Source organism: Heliangelus exortis, chromosome 3 (assembly GCF_036169615.1).
Source record: "Heliangelus exortis chromosome 3, bHelExo1.hap1, whole genome shotgun sequence".
NCBI lineage: Eukaryota > Metazoa > Chordata > Aves > Apodiformes > Trochilidae > Heliangelus > Heliangelus exortis.
This window is the reverse complement of record NC_092424.1, coordinates 47322744-47344268: the sequence shown is the minus strand read 5'-3', so window position 1 is coordinate 47344268 and position 21525 is coordinate 47322744. Positions and strand designations below refer to the sequence as shown.

The 21525-nt window shown below is 40.2% G+C and overlaps 1 protein-coding gene across 1 annotated transcript in view; it reads right to left on the bottom strand.

The window, feature by feature from the left end:
• The window catches only part of PRKN (parkin RBR E3 ubiquitin protein ligase), a 712407-nt gene that overhangs the window by 7106 nt on the left and 683776 nt on the right, over nucleotides 1-21525 (bottom strand). The window contains exon 10 of the mRNA XM_071740466.1: nucleotides 5055-5141. Within this exon, the coding sequence (XP_071596567.1) occupies nucleotides 5055-5141 (87 nt within the window). The remainder of the gene's footprint in view (nucleotides 1-5054; nucleotides 5142-21525) is intronic.

Sequence of the window (21525 nt, the reverse complement as noted above, 5' to 3'; positions counted from 1 at the left end):
CTCTAATTTTGTCATAGTTATGTCTTTCTGCTACACTTTGACATGCACATCGCATAGTTTTTCAGTTCCACATCAATATAGTCTGTATTTTTATACATTACATCAAGCCTGATTTTCATGAAGCTTTGGCTAAATATTTCATACCTTATAATTACAATAATTCAGCTAAGGATATTTGGAAAGTATTTCTCTGGGTTAAATCCTCATGAAAATCAAATTCTGAATTATACTGTGCTTACAGCAGACCAGTCTGTGCTGCTGCAGAATTCCAGCAAATCTCCAGCTATACTGACTCCAGGCTTCCCAAGCCTGTATCCTTGCTGGGAATCTACCGGCAAAACAGCAGAAGAGATGAGGCAGATTCTGTTCAGGGGATGGGAAGGAAAGCCTGGCAAGCCATGTGTATGTATTTTGTACCACCTACTGGCAATTTAGAGCTCTGCAGACATGAGGCAACGGGAGTCTCTGGTCCATAACCCAAGAGAGCTGGGAGCTGGAAGCCTTTCCAGGAACTGCAGCACAAAGAGCTTTGGCAGGCTGCCGAAGGTGATGTGACTTTTTTGGACGTGTGCGCACACAGAGATGTGATTTTATGTGCACCTGTGGGGCAAAAAGCTTCTCTAGGAAGTGGTGGAGCCACTGTCACTGGGTGTGTGGAAAAAATGTGTGGACGTAGCAGTTGAGAACAGGTTTGAGTTGTCTGCTTGTGTTGACAGCTGGACTTGATGATCTTAGAGGTCCTTTCCAACCTTAATGATTCTCTGACTCTAAGATTCTATGATTTGGAAAGGGTCTGCTTCAGAGCTGATGTTTTGCCTGAGATCTCACATCTGAGTGAGGTCTGAGCTCTGTCACAGTGTTGCATTCAGAGCCCCAGTGGCAGGTACTGATGAATTATGATCAGGTCTGGAAAAAATGATACCGCTGAGGTTTGCACTCACTCAGGTGAGGCACTGGACTGGTTTTGCTTTGCTGGGAATGGTTCGTGCGCTGACAGTGCTTCTGATAAGTTTTATACTGCTGCTGGCAGAAGAGCATAGTATGTGGATCCTGCATCAGCTACCCAAATACAGTAAGGCATGGGTCCCAAGCAACAATCAGCTGAGGTTTGATTTGAAGGTGGTTGGTTTAAGGATAGGCTTTTAGATTTGGGAAACCAAGGCACCTCCAGCCTAGAGCTCCCAGCTCCAGCAGGGCAGGAAGCATCCCACATTTCTGGAGCGGAGCTGAAGTTACATTTTACAGCACTAACTGTAAGCTTACACTGAAACAGTCTGCAGATGGTGTAGATGGAGGTTTAGAACTTGTAGCTTTGTGGCTCATCAAAAAGGCTGTTGCTGTTTCTTACAAGAGGCCACAGCTTTTGTGCCAAGGCAGCACCACAGGCCTCAGGACCTGTCAGGCTTTCTCTGGACTTGTCTTGGTTTGCCGAGAGATTTGATTTTGCAAGTGGTAGCAATCACTTAGTGGCTGGGTGATTATTATCTGTTTTACTTTTGTATAATTTTGCATAATTGCATAGTTTAACAATGTCACACATATCTTTATAACTAGCAAATAGCAATGACAAGTATAGGTATTACATATAGGTACTATGTGCAGAATGAATTATATCTGACTACAGAAAAAGATGCCATGAAGAGGAGAAAAGACATGGGATAATAGCAGAGGACTTGAAAGCACTGGCATAGCATGATACAGGAGACCCCATCTTTATAATCAACTCTCCAGTAGTGTGTTACCCAAGTGCAGTGTTGAGAGATGGGTAAAAACAATTTTTAGGGATAACAAAGCTATAACCACCTTAGGTAAACCACACCATAGACAGTAAATTTGGATGCAACATCAACTTTTAGAGCAGTGAAGGAGTGTGTTAACAGACATGTAAAAGTGATCCCAAGCAGATCAAACAGTGAGTGGGGGAAAAAAAGCCAATATTTCCAAAAGGAAATATTGACATAATTTCCTTCTGGTAAAGGACTCATGATGGCAGCTCCTGTCTCAAACCGAAGTGATCCAGTTTTGGACCCAGAGAGACAGTCCCACCAGCTCCCCTCCTGCCACTTGACCTCAGGCTTCCCCTTTACTCCTTCTGACATCTGGCTACCTTTTGCCACCACCATTTCTGCTTCCTGGAGTTGGCCCATGTCATCTCACAGGCTTTGCCCCTTTCTGCTCTTATCCTTCTCACCTCTCACTCTTGTCAGCTTCTGGCTTTCATGAGCACTCGAGTGCCTCTATCATATTCTACCTCTTTTTGAAAGGTGTTTGTCACCAAGACTCTCCAAATTGGTACCAGGCTCCAAGGGCACCACCAGTCTGTTCTGTCCCAGCCCAGTCTCCTGTGATTGCTGCCCACATCACAGCACCCTTTGTCAGCCCCCAAGGTGGTCATCCCCTGCAACTCTACAGCAGGGACAGTCTCCAGCTCCTCACATCCCTGCCCTGCCTGGCCACGGGCCCTGGTGAGCCAGACTCACCTGTGGGCCTACATACCAGCCCATCTTCAGCCCATCTGCATCCCCATGGAGGTGCCAGACCCTGCTGTGACAGGGGTGCCATGGGGAGCCCCAGATGGCCCTTGCAGTGCCTTGGCACATGGACCATTAGAGAGATGCTTTGATTGTCCTTGGAACTGTCTATGTTGCCATCAAGTTCTGGATACCCAGAGGAGCAACACTCCTTTTTTTGGCTTTTCTTCCAGATCTTTGCTGTTATTTATGCTCCACTATATTAATCTCTATCATGCTGACTTAGGCCTAAACCTGTCTGCAAGTGTTTCCTCTTACAACAGGGATGTGCAGGCACTTCCAGAAATGTGAAGACAAAGGCAGGTACTTTCATTACTGTAGCCTCGTTACAGAAAACCAGGGAAAACGTTCCTTCAGTGGCACATCTCCACCTTGTGGAAAAATCTAACTAGTGCAGCTCTCTTAGAGGAAAAGGCTGGCCTAAATCAATTAACTTCAGCTTAATTTAAAGTCTGAATGAATTTTGGGTAGTCTACGGTCTTGTCAATACTGGGAACTGATTTGCATAGCTGCAGGATTTATTCTGGTACAATCGTTTAACTCTTTTGGAACAGCTCTTTGAGAGTACAGCAAATTTTTCAGGAATAGTGAGCATGTTTACATTTCACTGAAACAGCAAAAGTATCCAACTTTCCTAGGTTAACAGGTCTAGGTGCAACTCATGTGCTGAGGTACTTGACCAGATAGATGAAGTGCTCTCATTGACATAAAGAGATAAGGCAAGATGCTACAGGTTTTTTAGAATGAACCACTTCTTCCCATGGTATTCTGATTTTTCCTGGCACACCTTAATGTGTGCCATAGAGCATGGAAATTATTCAGACTCTAACTTCCACAGAGCCAACACTGTTAAACTCATTTTTATGCTGTCATGATGACTTTCATACTTGAGGCAAAATCCTAAGCATAAATAGTTCAACGGCTATAGGGCTTACCTGAATTACATAGAACTTTAATACATCTCAACATGAATAGTAAGACACTGAGCCTTGATTTCATACTTTACCAGGCTATTAGATATGTTAAACATCTCTCAGTATCTCTGTTGAAATTGTTTTATTTTTATATAAATATGAATGGGAGCTGGAAGACTGTTCTAAGGCTACTGCAAACAAAAGATTGTTCTACGCAGAAGTTAGCTAAACCACACATCTCTTTACAAATATATGGCTTCAAAACATGGGGTTACACAAATTAATGGAATAAAAATTTGCTGAGAGCTGCTAAATACAAAATACCACATTTGAATCACAAATCACTAGAGGCTGGAAAAATAGATGGATTTTGGGTCTCACACAGTACACATTTCAGGGCAGTAGAGGTATACATGCTGGCTGACTCGTAGGTTATAGGTCTTTTAATGAAGAGCTTCACTAAGAAAGCTTAAAGAGAAGAATTTCTGCACAGGTTATAAAGTGCAGTGTCTCTGAAGTACTGCAAATGAACTGTCTCAAGGTAGCACAGGGCAAAGGTTCCCCACAGGCCTCCCACTCCCTCCCAGTCCCTACATTCAAAAAGTGAGAGGCTCCTAAAACCTGCCTCAGGCAAAGCCTGTCTGCAGGCACTGAAAGGAGCTGGGAATGCCCGAGAACTGGGTGGATGGAAGTCCTCATCAGCATCTGCCCACAATCCTGTGTCTGCTATGTTGGACTGTGGAGAGCTCAAGGTTCAAGTTTCTTCTCATCATCAAATATGCCAGACATCTGAGTACCAGTTTTATGCTTCCTAGGACCCTGGGCACCGAGTTATCAAGCTGTGAGATATTTGGAGGCTATCTCTCCTGTTCTTTGTGCTTTCTCTCCTTCTGGTTTGTTTTATTTTATTTTTGTGTTTTTTTTGTGGGTTTTTTTTGTGTTTTTTTTTTTTGTTTTGTTTTGTTTTGTTTTTTATTTTGTTTGGTTTTTTTTGTTTCTGGTTTGTTCGTTTGTTTTTTAATTGGACTGATTTATTTGCCATGGAGAGCACGGAAACTTGAATCTCAAACAGAGAAATACCAGGGGAGAAAAACTATTGCCTGTCTAGGTCTGTAGCTACAACAGCTACAAATTTATAGAGCAGTCTAGAACAATTATTAACTTCTTTGAGCCTAGGCACTGCATTTTCTGTTTCTCCAAGCTAAAATATAAATTACCAACAGCATATTCTGCACAGGCTGTATAAAACCCCTGTTACCCAGTCCAAGCCCACACGATTTCCTGACTGGTGCACTGAATATAAGCTGAAAGGCAGCAAGACTATAGAAAGCCTTTCAAAAGTGCTCACACTGAAGAGAGACAACCCCAAAAGCCCACTGGGAAGGCCTTTTCTTTAGGAACTGATGGCAGAGCCTTGTGTGTTCCTGACAGACCTCAGCTACTCTATCAATCAAAGCGACCGAAATCTATGGCAACTCTGACAGGTAGGATAACTCAGCATGAACATAATTACTTTTACTTAGGATTATAATTAGGACCTGTTTGACAAACGCCACTCTACCTGGGCCAAGGATAAAGATCAGGATGTAATGAGTTATAGGATGCCTACCTTCTGGGCCATGGCTCCATGCGTGCTGAGGAGAGAGCTGCATTTGCCTTCGTGGTATTCCTCTTTGCATTCACGACAGAACACAAACTGGAAAACAAACCAAAGCACACCAGTGATAAAATCACATCAGGGATATAGACAGCAGGTTACAGTCAGGGTGAATCATACAGCAGCTGATCTCTTGCCCTTCTCATCCCATTAAGTTCCCATAATCCTCCTAACTGTGCATCTTATTATACACTGTGATCATTAACACAACAATTTTGCTGTTATTATCATACATTTAATCAGTGAAGTAACTTAAATGCCATTATTAAAAATGAGATTTTGCTACATGGTCCATTTAAAGACATAAAGTCAAACTAGAGACCGGGTGTGCTTCTCCTGCAGTGAAATCCATTTATCTAAGAAGGATGTTGGCTGAAACAAGCAGTTCTTCTTTGTAGTGTTTTCTGATGGAAATAGTCTATTCATAGTTCTGAATCAAATGTATTCTCTATGGAAAACTATTGCTGACTTTACTAGAGGATGATCACAGGTCAAATGAAATACCATTTTCTAGAAAATGATATCCTTGCCATAGACTTTTATAGAATGATTTTTAAAAAAAAAAAAAATCCATGGAAAGAACACAATGATAGGTTACTTAACACAGATTTTAGAGGACTACCTCCAGATCCTTATTGCATTTCTAGCAATTGTTCTGCTTTCATCTTAAATTACATTGTTCTTTACCTAGGGCTTCATTGAAAAATAATGTCTTTTGCAGATGAGTGAAACAATTGTTCCTCCCTCAGTCTGAGCTGCCTCTGCCACCTAAACTAGTTCATATGTAACAAATCTGACACGTGTCAAGACAGATATCTTTATTTTGGAGTTTAAAAAAAAGGCCTCAAAGTCTTTGACCCATCAATGCTGCATTAAATTATGTCCTTGCAGGTAAGAGGAGAGGTAAATAATGTGTAAATGGGTCTCTTCCATGCTGTTTTAAAGCTATGCTGTCTTGATGTAACTCCAGACTCTGAAAGATCTCTCAGTGGTAAGCCATTCTGACTGGCATTATAAGTAAGACTGATGAAACAGCCTTGATTTTTAGATACAGAATTGCATTCACATGTTATGAATAAAGGGTATCAGGAGGACATCACAGTAGAACATTTGCCTGCCACAAATTCCAGCTTTTACAATTTCATTTTGAACTCTTTCAAGTTTTACTGTCACTTGTCTGAGAAGCCCTGAAAATCATGCTAAAGAAACTGCACTTTTATGAAAATAAGCATTGTGCAGATCCAAAGGGATTGATCTTGCTACTCCAGAAGGCAGGGAAATTTGGAGCAGAGGAGCAGAGTGGACATTCTAACTTCCAGAGATAGCAAACCTAATCCCTTAATTGCTTTCTTGTAATTTCTCTCTACTATTTTGCCAATTACTTAAAATCATAATATTTTGCTTCAGCTATCACCGATCTGTTAATTGGCTAAGGCTTGTTGGGAAATAGCTTCAGAATGCAGTGGCTTTTGCAAAGTGTGTGGTAGGAGAGGCTGTGTTATTGTATATAGAGCATCATTTAAATGCAACAATTTGCAATGTATGAGCGGTAAAACGTTTCCTCTGTGTTGAACACTGCTCAAACGCAGAGAGTATTTCTCTGTCTGGATACCTAGTATCTCAAAGACTTATTATGGGCAGGTTTAACTGAATTTCCTGCTGTGTGTCCTAGTCTCTTTCTTTGTGGCTTTATTTTCCTTAAGAACACATCTGGCTGAAAACATTTGTCTGAAAGAGCTTTGTATACACTTGCTTTATCACTGCCTTATCACACAATGCCTCAGCTTCCTTTTCTCACTCCCGTCTCCCTCACTTTTCTCATGCAATTACAATTTTAAACCTTTCATAAACACTGAAAAGGGGAAAATACTAAAGAAAGAAAAAGAAAATAAAAAAAGCCCAGGGCATGTATTTTGAAAAGACACTTCGTCTGTCTCACAAAGCAATTTATAGAGTGTTACTATTTATTATAATAATAAAGTTCATAAAAGCATGCTGTATTATATAAAGATGTCAAATGAATTTTCTCATTATAGAAGCCACTTTTTATGATTATTTTTAAAATTAAAAAATCCTCAGGACCACTGCTACTGATGCTTTCTCCATAGATTTGCTGTACTGGAAGCATGCATGAGTATATAACTGGGCCTTTCACTACTATTGTGTATCCTATAAGTCAGTCAATGAGTGTGCCTGCCACATCCTTGTAATGAAACAAAGCCTGATTTTTATTTTTTTTTTTTTTTTGTGAGACAGGGTACTCTTTTCACATCTTATTAGATAATGGATGAGATGTAAAATCGGTTCTGTGGCAAAAGAACACCCTGGAGGCTGATCGGTTTGTCAGAATAAATAGGCATCTCCCAACAGAAATGCATTAAGCACTCCCTTTTCAAGGCGAAGGATGCATCATAAAGAAAAGGCATGTCACTTACAACAAAGAGCAGTTTGTGATATTTAATTCATTTTTTTACATTCAGACATTAAAAAAATAATAAAGTTTCAGCAACTGCAAAAATACTGTCAGTTGACTTGTATTTTGTGGCTTCATTAATATTAATGCAGCTATTTTGCCCTTAGAAAGAAAAGGGTTTAAGTTGTTCAGTCAGGATTTAACATTTTTGCATAAATTCAATATTAGTGAGGCCTTTAAATGACTATAAGTAGTGTAATTACTACAGTAGCCACACCCTTCATTTGCTAAAAAAAAAAGACTGACAGATTACTGAGATAAAATAAATGCATATAAACTTGCTATGTCTTTGTGTATTTAGCACTTACTGTTTCTACCCTTGAAAGATTCTTTAGCTGGAAAACAACCAGCACGAAGAATAAATCCCAAAGGTTCCAAACCTACCCTCTAGGTTTATGCATTAAAAAGAGGATTAGCAGGGAAATCCCCATAGCACTTACAGCATTTAGGCACTGGAAATGAATATAACCTGTGTGGGTACCATAACAGGCTTTTGAATATCTGTAAAAATATATGAGATAGACCTAAGTACAAATCCTGAATACTACTCACCTCAGAATATGGGATATTAAAAACGTCAACAGGGATCCAGATCTTGTTTTTAACCAACAAGACCAAAATGTCTTTATGGTCATTCAAATAAAAGGTAAAATCAGTCCAAACTCTGGTCAGCTATGGAATTCAGACCCCACAGATCACAAAATCACAGGATTATTCTGACTGGAAAAGACGTCAGCCTTTTCCTCATCCTTGATCACTATGTTTCCCTCTGCATCCAATAAATTAGATTCTCCTTAGACCTCCTTTTGTTGCTAATACATTTGTAGAAATATTTATTTTTATCTTTAACAGCCCTTTTATTTTTCTCCCTGCCTATCCTTACGACATCTCTGTAGTCTTTCTGAGTGGCCTGCATCTTCTTCCCAAGGCCATAAACTCTCCTTTTTTCCCTGAGCTGTAACTGAATCTCTCTACTCAGCTAAGCCAGACTTCTTCCCCACCAGCTTGTCTTTTGGCTTGTCTTTTTGCCCTGCTCCCGTGCCTTCCTTCTTGAGGAATATCCAGCCTTCTTGGACTTCTTTGCCCTTTGGGAGTGCCTCCCAAGGGACTCTGTTAACCAGTCACTGAAACAGGTCAATGTCTGCCAACTAAATGTCCAAGGTGGCAATTCTGCTGACCACCTCCTCCTTACTTCTTCAAGAATACAGAAAGGAGGTTGTAGCCAGGTGGGAGTTGGTCTCTTTTCCCAGACGACTTTCAACAAGACAAGAGGACACAGTCTTAAGTTGTGCCAGGGGAGATTTAGGCTGGATATCAGAAAGAATTTTTTTACGGAGAGGGTGATCAGGCAATGGAATGGACTGCCCAGTGAGGTGGTGAATTCTCCATCCCTAGAGACATTTAAAAAGAGACTGGATGTGGCACTCAGTGCCATGGTCTAGCAACCGCACCGGTGGGTCAAGGGTTGGACTTGATGATCTCTGAGGTCCCTTCCAACCCAGCTAATTCTATGATTCTATGAATTTTATCATTTCACAGTCACTACACCCAAAACAGCCTCTGTCACATTCTCCACAGGTCCATCTCTGTTGATAGGCAGCAAGTCCAGCATGACACCTTCTCTACTTGACTCCCTCACCTTCTTTGTCAGAAAGTTGTCCTCCACACACACTGGGAGCCTCCAGGACTGTTCCCTGTCTGCTGTATTATATTTCCAGCATATTTCTCAGAAGTTGAAGATGAGAACAAGGACAAGCGATAGTTCTCAGATGCCTATAGAATATTTTATCTGTTTCCTCGTCCTGTTCAGGAAGGCTGCAACAGAATCCCAGCAAGATGCCTGCTTTGTTGGCCTTCCCCCTGACTCTTACCCATGAACACTCAATCCTATTTTGCTATCATTAAATTCCAGGCATTCAAAACACTCCCTAACATACAGGGCCACCTCACCACCTTTCCTTCCTTGAGTATCCCCTTCCTGAGAGCTTGTGGCCATTGATTGCAGCATTCCAGTCATGTGAGTCACCCCACCATGATTCTGTGATGGTGACTGTATCATAGTTTTCCTGCTGCAAGATGACATTCAGCTCCCCTTGTTTGTTGCCAGTGCTCTGTGCCTCAGCACAGATGTGTTTCATTTGGGCTAATGGGCTCACCACCTTTTTGCAAGAAGTCCTAATTCCTACCTGACTGCTCTTAGGCACTTCCATCAATAAACCTTGCATTTCTCTTGCTGTAAGGATCTCCATCACATGCCCCCACAGAAATGGCAGACTGAAAGACCTTGCTGGAACACCATCTCTCAAATATTCATGTGCTGGCCCCAGACTTATTTCTATCAAGCCTGGTTTTGTGCCCTTCTCCCTTCAAATCTAGTTTAAATCTCTCGATTAGCCCTGTTAGCTCTTCTGGCAGGCTCCTCTTTCCTTTCTGAGACAGGTGTACCCTGTCTGTCAACAGCAGCCCTGGTGTTGTGTAAATCAACCCATGGTGAAAGAACCAAAAGTCCTGCAAGTGACACCAGGCTGGGAGCCAGCTGTTGATCCTGCTGCCTCTTTCTGTTTATTCTTTCATCAGTCCTGCAACTGGAAGGTTAGAGAAGAACACTGCTTATGCAGTGTTCCTGAATCATCCTAAGGCCCTGAAGTCTCTCTCAAGACACTTTTTATTGTCTTTGGATTTCTTGTTGCTACTTCATTGCTACCTACCTGAAAGGTCAATAGTAGGTGGTAGTCTGAGGGCCATACTAGGGAATGAAACTTTCTCTGTACCTCTCTTATCTGGGCCCTGGGGAGGCAGATGACTTCCCCGAGTGTGTCCAGTCTGCATATTGGGCCTTTCCCCTTCCTTCAGAAGTAAGTCACCTATGACAATGACCCATCTTCTATTCTTTACTGAAGCTGTTTTGATGAGGGGTGTAGTCTGATTTAACCTTGGTGACACCTCCCAGCTAGGTAAACCATCATCTTTGTCAACATTCAGTTCCCCTTGCAGAGCACTGTATTTATTTTGCAAGGGTAACTGGGAAGTTTCGAAGCTGCACACCTACTGTGCCAAGAGTGATGCTGAATGTAAAATTAGGGTAGTGAAACTGAACTGTAGTCTCACTTATTCCTGACTGGGACATTTATTGTGTTTTAAGTGTTTTAAATTTGGAAGTGGGAGTAAAATGTAGCTCTTTTTTTTGGATGATAGAAAAGGGAGTTTGTCACTTACGTGCTATGCTCACTGTTTTTTTTTGGAAACAGGATTTTGTGATTTCATTTTCCACAGCACTTCAAAGATCTGCTTTCCTTTGGATTAAGCACCACAGCTCTCATTCTGTTTCTTGCCTACTGCAAATGCCTTTTCTTTGGTCTCTGATAATATCTCCCTATAGTGCTTATAAAATATGACTGTTAAAATTATCTTTCTCACAACTTCAGTACAATACTCCCATTCTTGAATCTCTTCAAAAAGCTTCAAGTCTGAGCTCACTAATGTTATTTTAAAGTTACTCCTCAACTCAGATATTCCTTTGCTTTTCATCCTTACCGCCTCCCATGTGTCAACCCAGCAGAATGAGGGCAAGGTTGCAGTGAGGTAGTCTTAGCCAAGATGTAATCTGCAGCACCTTACATGCACTGCTAGGGACATCTGTGTGACCTACCAGCTACAGCTCATTCCTAGACTTCTCACCAGGCTTCTGCAGTCCATGTTGAAATCTGGACTGCCACATCTTCAATCCCACAGTTATCACTACTAGCTAGATGGAAGGCACTCTAAGTATGACACATGGTTTGGCCAAAGTGTATCTTCACAAACAGGCATTCACCTCCCAATTAAAGATACTAGGTGAGAAAAGATGCCCTGGTACAGCTGCCTCTGGTACAGTGTTCTAACAACCCTTCAAAAATCACTGTTTAAAATTTTGTATGATGTCTACCTTGACCTTTTCTGCTTTCAGCTTCCAGATGCTGCTTTCTGCTTTGCATTTCTTTGCTAAAATAAATAAGTCTTCAAATATCCTTTATTTCCTCACTGTGAAGGTACTTAGGTACTGTAATCAAGATGCCTCTGAAGCTTCTTTAACCTAAATAGAGTTTCTTTAACCTAAATAGTCAAGTTTCTCACTTGTTAGCCCATTCCTCCCCCCTCTCTCCTCCAGCCATGTAAATGGCACTTTTCTGGGGACTGTCTTGGTTTTGCTATCAATTATATTTGACTAATCTTTGCCTCATTGTTGTGCTGGATCAGTAGAGTCTATTTCTGTCTGAATCACTGTCAAGTATTGAATTGTGACAGGAATGCTGTCAGCTCCTGTTGAATGCTGCTAGAAATACCCTGCTCCACACTGATTCTTCACAGAAAACACTAATTTCTGTGACCTGACAGTTCTTAATCCAGATGATCACTGTTTGGTGAAGTATCCATGCTGCATTATCTGAATGTGATGAGACAAGGCTGCCAGAAACACCCTAACCATGTCAGTTGGAACCCAATCCTCTAAAGCCTTTAATTGATATATTATTGATGATCTCCTTATGACCATATTCTCTAGTTTGAAGACTTACAAAAAAATTAAAATGGTTTAGTGCAATTACTTTTTCTTATGAAACTTGTAATGTCATTGTAGAATGAAATCAATTCTTTCTGAAGTGATCTTTTGTCATTGAGAATGTATTGAATAGCAATCTTATCAAAATTGTTTTGTCTTTTCTGTTCTTCTATCTTCTTTCCCTTTGACATTTCCTCATTCAGTGCTATCTGTCTGAACTCATGACTACAGATAGAAACCATGAAAATTACAACTACTGAATGAAGGCAGGAGCAACATCTCCATCAGTACTGGGGCCTTCTGCCAGTAGTGCAAAACTAGTAGGCAAGAAATGCAAAGGTTATTCACAACCATGACTATATGAACAAAGAAAAATCACAGGTCTTCTCGTCTTTCATTTAAAATACAGAGCTTAAAAGTTTCATCTTGCCTTATCAGGCAAACAAATACTTCAGGATACAGGATATCAGCTTGCAATGCCTCTACTCACTCTTTCCTCTAAAATCAGGTCCGAAACCAAAACAAAAGAGGATTGCATTATAATTATAATTCATGCTAAGGGTGAAATAAACCACAGCCAACAGGTGTTAATTAAAAAATTTAAGGAGCTACTGGAAAATGCACATTAAGTGCTATTGTAATGTGAAAAGATTATATTATATTCTAAAGAGAATACAAAGGAAGCCAAATATAACCTGAAGTATAATATGGAGCTAGATAGACTAGTTGTAATGTCTGTCAGAAAACAGTTTGGTTATATAGTACACATCAAAGCAAAATAATGTAGGATTCTAAGATACTTGCATGGCTTTGATCACTAAAGCATTAGAGCACCTTGGCATTGTAAGTGAACCTTTCACTGTACTCCTGAGCAGCAAAGTACTACTATTTCTGTTTTAGTGAAGGAAGGCTAACTCATATGTGGCTTCAGCCACAGATCCCTAAAATTTGAGGATTTTAATTAAGTTGATGTGGAAACCCAAATACCATAAAGGATCCACATCCAGGACTCCTGTCCAAGATCGCATAGAAGCACTGTAAGAGAGATTTTCAGTTTTAAAACATTTAAACATTGGACTCCCCAGTAGACATCTTAAACCATTACTAAAAAGAAACATACTCTGGTTTCATAATGTAAAAAAATGAGCTTTTTTCAAAAAAATAAAATACGACGGGGGAATGCAAATAAGTAGTCACCAATCACACAGAAGCTCCTGTGAGTCCCACTCAGCAAATTTTTATAACATACACAGCAGATGTATAGTTATTTAGGCTTTTATCAGACTAGGAGGATTTTTCAACTAGGTTGGATTTTTTCTGTTGTTTCCTTTCGTTTGTTTAGGATTTTGTTTGTTTGCTTGCTTGTTTTGAACCTGGAGAGCGTTTAGTGTTTTCCCTGACAACACGATCACCTGGTCAAAATAAAAACTATGAACATCTAAAATATTATAAGGCACAAAGTTTCAATCCTAAATGAGCTTTTGTAGTCAAACAACAGGCTGCTGATTGGAACAAGGCTTTATATTGAAAATATGAGTATGCCTTCAGGAAAATCAAAGCTATCAGAGAGCGACATGTAGAATAGCAGTGCTCACAATTCCCAAAGTAATCTCTCTGTAGTGTTCCTGTTTAGAAAATTGCACTTTCCAAAGTACAAGTTACAATGTTATAATGAGTGATAGATACCTAAAGAATTATACTGTTTTTTCTTTTTTTAAGAAAAGCCCCCAGACTCCAAATTTCACTGGAAAAGGTGTTACTATATAGCACATCTTTTGATTACGAGAGAAGTTTGACTCCACACCTTTTTAGTTTGAAATGATGGATTTTGTTACTTATTTCCATCCAAAGGAAATTAAACACATCGTGCACACTTTCCCTGAATGTCCCAGTCCTTGTTGTGCTACTGCTGTGAACCACACAGTCTGTGTACTGGATTGACTTTGCCTCTGGAACTTTGTTATATCTAGCGCCAAGTGTGAGAACATTAGCCACATGCCCTGTCTTTTTGTGATTTCTTGTGCTTACAGTAAGAACCTTTAAAAGCAGAGTATTTACCGTCTGCAGTAGCTATGTTTACTCAAGATCTGTGGCCCTGCCAATTGCCAGTTATCAAAAAACCTACTACAATGAGAATAAATGCCACAGTAGAAAAAGTATCCATTTTTAATGACACTGGTTGTATCAGTTATAATGCAATCGAGAAGCATGGTAGAATTTGCAGAGCAATTACAGTCTTTTTCCTTACAATAAAGTACAGGCATTTACTATGCATATTTCAGCTAAAACTAAACTTTTGTGATGATCATGACAATCTGTCAAAACATGGTGTCCAAAATATAGCTGCAGTCTCTCTGAAGCTTTTACAATCTAAGGGCAATTTGCCATCAGTACTGTAAGAGGCAATTTTCAATAAACATTAAAGGCTTTAAGTGTAGTCTTGCATCAAAATGTCTTAGAGATTTCAGTGTTTTTCTTTTGAATCTGAAAGTTAAAGTCTTCCTCCAGACTTCTACAAAACAACTCATGGGCTCATTTCCTAAGCTCTAGATGATGGCATGTAGATCCCAAGGCTCCTCAGTGAATGCTGATGAGTTTCCATGTGCTGACAGGCTGCCCTGGAGCTTGCCTTGCATCAGGTGGCAATGGACAGCAGAAGCTCCAAGAACCAGTCCCAGATCTCCCCAGATATTCCTGTTGGCTGATTTATGTGGATGGACAATCTTACTTCTGTCCACCCCCTTTTGAATTGCCTTGAGGTCACAGAGATGCAAGGCACAGAAGAGAGAAGCTGAGAGGAAGCCAGGTGCTTCTTTTGGATGAAATTACTTCAGGCCCCTGTGGGAAAAGGGATAATGCTCTTTCCAGATTCCTCTATCCCACACCTACATATACGGTTACCACAAAATCTTCTTAGCATATTGGTTGGGACTTACTAGCCCATTCCAAAAAATAAGAATGAGAAGTGTCTAAAGCAAAGTGTCTAAATCTTGTTAGTAACAAGGTTATGTGGTACATAGAAAGTTTGAAAACCTGTTATTTGTTGTGCTATTATGTGTTCAAAATAGTCATGCTGTGTTACCACTGAGGAATCCCATCTGATAGCTGGCTACCCACACAAATTTGCAAAATTTTTGAAGTGGACCCTGGGTTTGGTTGTCTGAATAGGCACAGCTGGTCCTGGCAGAGCTGCACAGCTTTTCCTGTGAGCAGAACAAGGCTGTGCCCTGGAGTGCTGGGGAGAGATGGCCAGATTGATGCCAAGCAAGTAACCTCTAGAAAAGGAAGCCAAACAAGCTTAAACAAAGTAGGCAGCTGCCTACAGCAGCAAGCTGCTAAACACAGCGTGACATTCATGTCCCTGTTACTTACCTCACCTGTGCCAGAGCCGAGGAGAACAAGCAGAGAGAGCAAGGCTCCCAGCTTGTCATGCTACAGGGACTATGACAAGACCTCAGATGTTAAACATCACTACTTTGAGGAACTCTTCCTAACCCCAGAAACAGCTGCTGCCACGGACTCTGACCCCTCCTTCAGGACCAGCTGTCACGGCCAGGCATCTTCTTCCATTCTTAATTCCTGTGTACCTGCTTCTCCTTTCTGCCTTCTCATTTCTATGCACCAGCAGTCTAGATCCTTTCTTTCTTCTTCAGGTGGCAAAACTGAATTTTACTTGCAGCTTGCACTGCTGAGAATCTTTAAGGTAGCCCTGCTGGAAGTCCTACATCCATGTCAGTAATCTGTAGCTAATGCAGCCATAGGGCGTTTGGGAGCAGGACTGCTGTCTCTGCACGGTGCTGCATTATAGTGGGCAGATGTTCCAGCACTGCTTGGAGCTAGCTTGGCGATGCAGAACTACAGAGATGCTACTTCACTGTGCAGCAGAGACATGAGAAAGAAATTTAATTCAGTATTAGGTTCATGCCGACTGCCACGGGAGAGAAAAAACAATCGTGCGTTGGCTTAATTCTGTTCCCATTTGGGTAACTTTGGTAAATGGTACAGACACATAACCACATAACCACATCTATCTAGTGTATAATTTGGAGCAATTTTATGCCTGGATGATCAACAAAATGTAAAGTGGATGCAGGTAAACTTGACATTTCTAAAAATTATTTCCATATTAAGTGACATGGTACTTATATGAGTATATATACAGAGTATATTTTCCATTTACATTGAAAAAAAATCAACCTTATTGCCATCTTATAATTTAATGGAGTATGTTACAAACTAAAAGCAAGAGATAAGGAGGTAAGTAATTTATGAATACAAGGAACAATTTTAAAGCAGCCAGAAATGTAAAATGTAACTAACCTATGATTTTTTTAAAAAAAGAAAACCCACCTTTTTGTAATTAGTGGATATTATTCTCTATATTGTGAATAACTCACAAAAGAATGTAGCATTCCACTCACTACTGACTAAATGAAAAAAGAAGATACTAAACCTCTAAAGACATATGTGTAGATGCCTACGCATAAATTAAAACATATACTGTGTATTTCTCCCATTTACGGTAGTTGAAATCCACTGTAATTCCAGTGGAACAATACAGTGTTTACCCTAGAGCAGATAAAGTCAAACCCTGAGTTATGTTTTAAAGAAAAACAGTTTATGTTGCCAACAACTGAATCACTACAAAGGAGAAGCAATATTTTATACAAAAAAAAGCACTATATTTAAGGAGCTAGGATGACAAAGAAAAAAATTGTGATTATCCTGGGGTGCTTTAGAAATGGACAAAGCATTTTATAAGAAGTGTAACAGCCTATCTTTTGAAAATACTCCTCCTGCAGAAGATGCATCACTGTACACGTGATGTCAAAAGTTGATTTTTTTTGCAAAAAAGTAGGTGGAAGCTACATTTAAGTATCATTTCTTGTAAGTTTGAAAAAGATATTTTGTTGCTGAATGTGTATATCAGTTCATAAAAAGTGTCATGAGAAATGAAAGCCTGTGGCTTTAGCTCCTGCTCTAGCAGCTTTGGAGTTCTATTAATATGCCCTTAAACAGTATGACAAACCTATTTCCATATGATAATACTGCTGCTATGCATGCATGCCCTGGGCATTTGAGCATCTAGCTGCACATTTATATGTGCAAACAGACATCAGATGGAAATCTGATGGATTCATTAATGTGGTTCTTGAAATGAAGTACTGAACATGCAGGCTGGGAAGCTAATGAGAGGTAAGCCATTACCCAGTGCCTAATTCACACCGAACTGCATTAGACATCAGACCACTCACTTCCCTGAATGTTTTTTTAAATATCCCTAACATAATCAAGGGACCCCGCATACCAACTTTATCCTGTGCCATTAGAACTCTGTTTCTGCAGCCACACGCAAGAAGCACACAGTTTGTTCATCTTTTAGTTGATGGAATTAATCTACCTTAAAAAAAGCTCACACAACATTACTGAAAATTTTCCTGAAGATGGCAGCAGCGATACAGGAATCAACACAAGCAGGCACTACTACACTTTTGCAATTGAAAAAGATTAAAAAAAAAAATAAATCAAAGTCAACAGCTGAGATCCACTCCAGGGTTACGAACAGCTGATACATGCAAAACCAGTCCTGACAAGACAGTCTCATAAAGAAAAAATGGTATCCAGATGCACTGAAAAACAGAAAAAGGAGCAAGGGGTGCTCCTTGTTTCAAGGGCATTCCATCTTTCTTCTCTTGAATCTGCTAACAGCTGAAGCCCTGTAAAAAGCACATCCTTCTATATATGACTGTCTAGCAAACAAAAATAGCATAAATAATGTAGCTTGGATAACTATGGTGCTGTTTTAAGTGCTGTATTGGGTTCATGCTGTCTCCTATGTGTAGCACTTGCTGCTTATAAACACACATCTAGTCTACGTGCTACGGAAAGCACAAAATAATGAACAGACTTAGAGAAGTCTCTCTCTCTTCTAAGGAAATGCCCTGCTTCTGCACAAAGGTCCAGGGAATGTACCTTTCCTCTTAGTGACCAGATTAAGCGAGGCATTAGGATATTTCTCTGAGAGAAAATGTTTTTTGTCTTTGGAGGGGGGCAGGGGAAGGAATGATCTTAAGCCTCTTATGTTTGTCTTAAGAAGTGAATCCTTTAAAATTAGGCAACAATTAATTTACAGTACACAAATCCAATCTTCAAAGACCAGCACCACGCAGTTAAACAACTGCCTGGCTAAAATAATGAGTGTGAACAGCACTTTACTGTAAAACCCACCTACACCTGCCTTAGATGATTCTCATTAGAAGTATTTCTAAGCCTGACTATTGACACTGAACAGCAATGAGAAACTTGGGTGAATTTCAAAAACAGATCAAAACTTGGTATTAAGCCTCAGTCTAAAATCAGATGTAACCAGACCTCAGCACCCCCTTACCTCCAAGCTCCAAAGGATGGATTTAGACTCAGAATCTGCAGTTTTAAGTCATCTGAAGGGGGAATAAACTAAAATAAAAATTGTTCAGAAGAGAAGTGGGAAAGACATTGCAATAATTCTTAAAACCTTCATATCTGGTTCTCCTGAATGGGGTACCAACTTTGCAAACGTTCTGCAAACATTAGAGAAAGCATTGGAAAAATGATGAAAATACCATGCTTCATCTTTCAAGGAAGAAAAGCAAGTGCTTCCTGAGAAACACAGGTCTATTAAAAAACCAGTGAAAGTTGGGCTGCTTCATGCCAGGAGTACCTTGTCACAACCCAGAACACCCATCAAGGGTGTCTCAACTTCTATACCTTCTTTCCAGTGCAAAGGCTAGTGGTGTAGCTTCAAGTAATTTTCTTCTGAAACATAAATGCTCTTTAAAACTTACACAGTTTGTGCTAATTGTGTTCACAGAGCGTGTACCTAGTCAATAATGTGACTTCTTGTCTGACCTTTCAACTTATCTTTTTCTAATTTGTTGATCCTAGGCCTTTTCTGTAAAGTAATTATATAAAGTAACAAAAAATGATCCCTGCTAGGTGATCTCAGGACATGACCTGGTTTACAGGAAATAAATACAATTTGGCACTTGCCTCAGCATCATTTTGATGAACCATACAATAATCATTTTAGCAAAAGCAACTCCACATTCAGATTCTGAATACATATACATGTGTATAAACCCAACAAACATTGCCTTGTATCAGCATATACTGACAGGTAGCAAGATTCCTGTCTATGAAAAATATGTGCCATCAATCTTTCATGTTTATGAAAAATAATTTTACTCACCAATTTCCCTACTTTTCTTTGGATTTCTGACAGATCTACAAATCATCCAACATGCACTATATTTATCTAGTTGCCTGGGAAGCAAACAGCAGGGAACAAGCAATCTGCAAGTTTTCTGAAGTGCACCGATGACAATTCCTCGACACAAGTGACAGAGGAGCCAAAAAGAGGACGTAGACTGTACTTCATTCTTCCATCAATTGGCTGGAAATGTGAAGACTGAAGGCAGCCCAGGCTGCAATGACCATGAGTATCGTGTCTCAGGATCCTGAGAGGGGGGAGCAAGGCAAAAAAGGGGATCACAAGATTTGCACGCAGGAGAACAGACCAGTGACCTGCTTGAAAGGGTCCCATTGGATCTGGCCCTGGAGACAGTGGAGTCTAGGGAAGTGATTGATGTTCAAGGATCAGCTCATCCTGACCATCAGGAATTCAGTAAAAAGTAGTAGGAGACAGGTATGATGAACAACGAGCTACTGACTAAACTCAGACATAAAAATGAAGCACGCAAAAGGTGGGAGCGGGGATCTGTGAGGAATATAGAGACACTAACCAAATGTGTAGGTATGAGGTTAGGAAAGCCAAAACCCAGCTGGAGTTGAAGCTGGTAAAGGACACAAGAGGCATCAAGGACTTCTACAAGTACACCAGCAATAAAAGAAAGATCAAGGGAAGTGTGGTCCTGCTGCCCAATGGGGCAGGATGAAGAAAGGCAAAAGTTGGCCTATGGCCATTGGCTTCTTCAGCTCATCCTTTACTGGTAATACTTCTTTCAGTAATCCCAGGCTCCTGAAACCAGAGGGGAAGCCTGGAGTAAGAAAGACTTGGACTACTCCAAGATTGAACTTTCACACAACATGGGAGTAGATCAGACCTCTGTATAAAAGCAGTTTATGCTTAACTAAAACACCATGAACACAATGATTAAAACTATGAATCAGCCTTGGTGCAAAAGATGCACTAACAATGTGTTGTTTTCTTAAGAGCTCTGAACTGGCACATCTGGAATTAATGTTTCTGGAATTAATGACTGCAGTGCAAACGATCTACTTCTTTTGAATAAGCATGCATGGCTGATAAATGCATTTATTTTATTACTAAAAGCAGAAGCTGATGTGGTAGGTCTTATCACCTGTTTTTAATAAAAAAAGGGAGTTCTAGTATTTATCTTACGTGACAATTAAGTTGGCGTTCTGATGATGTGAATATATGTGAAATTTCTACTGTGGCCAGGTCCTGAACCCATGGAAATGGACATCACTCCATTTTCTCCAGTGGAGCTGAGCCACATTAATTTACAGCTGCTCAGGATTAGGGCCTACTTGCCTGGTTCCGACATCTGGCATATGAATTCATATGGCTGTATGGCACTTGAAGTCACTAGACAAGAACAGCATGCACTGAAATATTTTTCAGCTGAGACATTCTGCTGCAGCACTGCACCTCCTCAGGGGACTCCCCCCTCTCATTATTCTTCCTGTGCATTCCATCTAAATTAATTTTTTCTTTCCATTTCTCTGGCTGCATTTACATCTCGACTCTTTTCAGAAATCAAGTTCCTCTCTATTTTGTTTTATAATATTTTCCACATGCACTTAAAAGTATATTGTCTTGAAAAAAGTGATTGAAATTTATCTCCTTTCTTTTTGCTCCCTCTCTCCAATACCTCAATTTTCCTTTTGTTCTGGAAGCATTACCCTTCTCACACTGTTCCTGAACATTGGAAGAGACTCATAATTGCTGTCAGAACTTAATAAAAGCAATAATATGCTTATAACAACACCAACAGCATCACAAAACCAACAACACTACTGTTTAGCACGAGGTGTATCATCCCTTCCTCTCATCCCCTTCCCTGCTAAGACTCAGAAGCAGACACACCTGGAAGCCTTCCAGCTATGAAGCCACGTGAATTTGGAGTGCTCTCAGGTAGGAACAAAAAGCTGTGTGTTTGGAGACATTCACCTTTTCTACCTCCCGAGGTATCCTTAGGGCATTCTATGCAAATTAGTCAATGGTAAGTAGGGTAGCATGAACTGAAGTCTATATTCAGGATCTGCATAAAAAGCAGGTAATTAATCGGGAAGGGGAGGGTGAGGAAGAAAGGGAAACTTTGGGTTTTTTTCTATATATTCTTTAGATAACATTGAGCCTGAGGAAACTGTTAGTGTGTGTCTAATCCCCA